General features: G+C 43.5%; 1 protein-coding gene across 1 annotated transcript in view; it reads left to right on the top strand.

The window, feature by feature from the left end:
• Positions 1–3,679, top strand: part of LOC101314838 — a 29,500-nt gene that overhangs the window by 14,548 nt on the left and 11,273 nt on the right. The window contains exons 6-7 of the mRNA XM_004295810.1: positions 1,660–2,023; positions 2,238–2,499. Coding sequence (XP_004295858.1) covers positions 1,660–2,023; positions 2,238–2,499 — 626 coding nt within the window. The remainder of the gene's footprint in view (positions 1–1,659; positions 2,024–2,237; positions 2,500–3,679) is intronic.

Below are 3,679 nucleotides of genomic sequence, written 5' to 3'. Positions count from 1 at the left end.
TTTTCCTTCCATCAAACTCCCCCCTCTTTCTTTCTGTTCTCTTGTTCCTTTTTTTTTTGTTATCTTTCTATCTTTCCTTCCTTCCACCGCCAAAACCAAAACAGAGACATCCTTATCACTTCCCATCAGTTAACGAAGAGTCATCTTACTACTTGATAGGGCTTCACAAGTTAATTTGAAATCCTTTGGGTAACAGGCGGTTTTAATCACAACATCTTCTTCCTGTAAAAAGGTCATTAACTATACATCAGGCCACAAGGACTCACCGCTTTTCCGGCCTCCAACCTTCTCCGTTTAGAAGTGAGTCATGTGGAGACGACATTGGGGTGATTGTGATTGTAGAGCTGAAGAGGTTGGGACTGTTGCAAAGAGAAGGGAATCATTGAAGGCATGATTTCAGTGGCGACTGAAGCTTCTCTTCCTCTCTTGTGCTGATTAGTACTATTGCCTATTGTGATCAAGCAAACTCGATTGAAAACCCATCCTTTATTGATTGAACATGAATTGGGGTATCAAGATGGAATGACTTACAAGCGAATTACCTCCTAGACCATTGTTGAATAGCATGTGAGATTGATCAAGGTACAATCCTTGTTGCGCTTGTAAAGAATAATCATGCCCTTCTTGTGCGTTTCTGCAGAATCAATGGAAATCGAACCGGGATTAGAATCATTAGACTAGATATGCAAACTGAGAACTAAGGAAGGTGAAGGGAGAATTCAAACCTGTTTAGGAATAGAATATTGGAAGGGTACTGAGCTTCAACTGCCATTGCAGATTGTAGATTGCTAGCTGATGATGATATAGAAGAGCGGAGAGGGTTGTGAATAGAAAAATAATAATGAAATTGTATTTAAGAAATTGAACAGCGACTTAATCAGCTTCTTTCCTCCCTCACCCGTACCAAATTACCGATACAAACATATACAACAATTACCTTCATATTGCAAGACCAGATCCGAAACAAACCGATTGGTCGTCTTTCACAGATGAACACACTCGCTAATCGCCCAAAATCAACAATTGTGCTGCATCTTCAATAACCCGGTCCTCTTCTTTGGGTGACTTCGTCTCTCATATGCCATTCCCGTTCAGCCTAACATGAAACACAACTTCTATGAGAGAGAGGGAGGTAAGCTGTGTGGAGAAGAAGAATATGAGAGAGAGGAGGTATGCGGCGAATGAAGAACACATGCCATATTTTTTTTGAAGAACACATGCCATATGGTAAATAATGTTTTAACCCCCGTGCTCACATGACGGAACCCCATCACCGTCTACCAATTAACAGCCACGTCATTTTTTTTTCCGGGTGCGCTGAATACGCTCTCGTACGAACTATGCTTGTTTCTTTTTCTTCCACTCTTTTAGAATCAGATTACTGAGATCAACAATGTTCACTGTGACTGATATTTCCTTGCGCCAACCACATGAAAATAAAGAAACATGTCGCCTAAAACCGTCGTCTATTTGTAGATTCTTCTCTAGTTGAGAGCTTTATTTTTATATCATTCTCATTTCAAGAACCATGCATTATAAATAAAAGATCCTCTCAAGTCTCAACATGCAAAAGATTCGTACCTAATTAAACACAATACCAAAGTCCAGAGACTCGTTGGAAACACAAAGTGCTTGATAAGTTGGAGAAAATGGGTTCAGATTCTCCATACCAGATTCCGGCAATAGAATTCACAATGAATTCGCCAGAACTGGACCGAGGAACTGATGAGTGGTACCTTCTGTGCAAGAAGGTTCGAGAGGCTTGTGAAAATTGTGGTTGCTTCGAAATTGTGTATGATAAGATACCCCCGCAGTTAAGAGCCGAATTCTTCTTAGCGTCAAGAAAACTTTTCAGCCTTCCCCTTGAGACAAAGAAGAAGAACACTTATCCAAATCCTTACTCCGGTTACCTTGGACTGAGTGCTGTTGCTCCCTTGTACGAAAGCTTTGGCTTTGAAGAAGCATCCGACTATGAATCCCTTAGAAGCTTCACAGAAGAAATATGGTCTCGTGACGAGCTTTGGTAAGTAACCTCATTCATGTTGAACATACATATATGCTTGATATACATGAATTTTTGGTCGATCTATTGCCTATTTAAACTTGCTCATGAATAAAAATACCATAAATTACTCTGTCCCTTCTCCTCGTAAGAGTTAGGGTTTTTACTCATCTATCTCATATAGAAGAGTGGAGGCTTCATAGCCTATCCCCTGTATGTTTTGGTTGATCTCAAGTGTTGTCGAAGTCTATAACGTGACTACTCAATTCTTGTGCGATATGGAGGAGGTTGTTGGAAGTTTTGCGAAACGGTTGGCCATCAACGAGACGGAGGTTGAGGTGGTTATGCCATCAGATGTTTTGAAGGAGGGTTCCCGGAGGTGGTTTATGGTGGGAGAACTCTTCACCCACAAAAGTTTCAAGTTGGAATTTCTTGCTAACACAATGAAGAATCTGTGGATTCCTAAAGACGAACCCCTGGATCGGAACAGGATTACGGTGAGTCGAGTGGGGGTGAATGGAAGATTTCTGTTCACTTTCAAGAACGAGGCAGATCTGAAGAGGGTGAAGAGAGGCTGCCCTTGGATGTTTGATAAGGCCTTATTTGTAACATCCCGGGACCCGCTCCGCCGTAACACGATATTGTCCGCTTTGGGCCCACTGGCCCTCACGGTTTTGTTTCCGGCAGCTCAGAAGCAACTTCCCAGGAGGTCACCCATCCTGGGATTGCTCTAGCATCAACATGCTTAACCTCGGAGTACCCATCCCCTCCGAAGCCGCTGAGCCACCAAAAGGCCTCGTGTTAGATTGATGGTGGGCATGTACATATACAGCACATAACCCCCCGCTCTGTTTGGCCGATGTGGGATATTACAATTAATTGTCACATCCCGACCCTTATATTTTTACCTTATTTACTAGCGTGATTATAATAAGAATTTTACCGTCTCGATCATTGAGTAAATAGTTTAATTGGTCCCTAGAGGGGTTTCGGGGACGATTATGTGTGGAGGATTATTCGTATGAGGAAAATACGACGACGGTAAAAATAGTAAATTTTAGCTAGTAAAAGGTAATTTTTATTCGGGTATTATTTTTCGGGGTGTTAAATTTTGGAATTTTGGGTTAAAAGGAGAGTTGGGTCGGCTGGGCCGAGCCCAACCCATTTCTTCTTCTTTTCCCTTTCTCTCTCTCTCCCTCCCGTTCTCTCTCTTCCCACCCGAGTTTTTCTCCCTCCACCCGGAAAAAATTCGCCACCGCAGCCCGCCGCCGTCCGGCCACCAGCTGCCGCCGCTCCAGCCCAGATCGGACCCCCGTCACCTCCTCTCCCTCCCCGGCCTAGCCCCCGAGCCTCTAACTCGCCGGAGAGGAGAAAAAGCCGCCGGAACCGCCGACTGTGTCTTCGCCGGAGCTCCGTCCTCCGGCCACCATAGGTCGTGATTTTTGGCTCAACTTGTAGCCCTCATCTAGGTGAGTAATCCCTCAAAAGGTTTCGGCTTAATTCGATTTCGTTAGGGTGGTTTGTATAATTGAAAGTTTTAGGGATTTATGGTTGTTTGTGTTCGATTGACATGGTTAGGCTTAGAATTGGAGTTTGTGTTGGTCATGAAAGTTGTAGAGGAGATTGAGAGGAAGATTCTGTTAAAATTTGGTGGCATTTGCAGGTTGCCGGAGTTGG

This window comes from Fragaria vesca, linkage group LG3, assembly GCF_000184155.1.
Source record: "Fragaria vesca subsp. vesca linkage group LG3, FraVesHawaii_1.0, whole genome shotgun sequence".
NCBI lineage: Eukaryota > Viridiplantae > Streptophyta > Magnoliopsida > Rosales > Rosaceae > Fragaria > Fragaria vesca.
The sequence above is the reverse complement of the archived record's forward strand: the minus strand, read 5'-3'. Positions and strand labels throughout refer to the sequence as shown.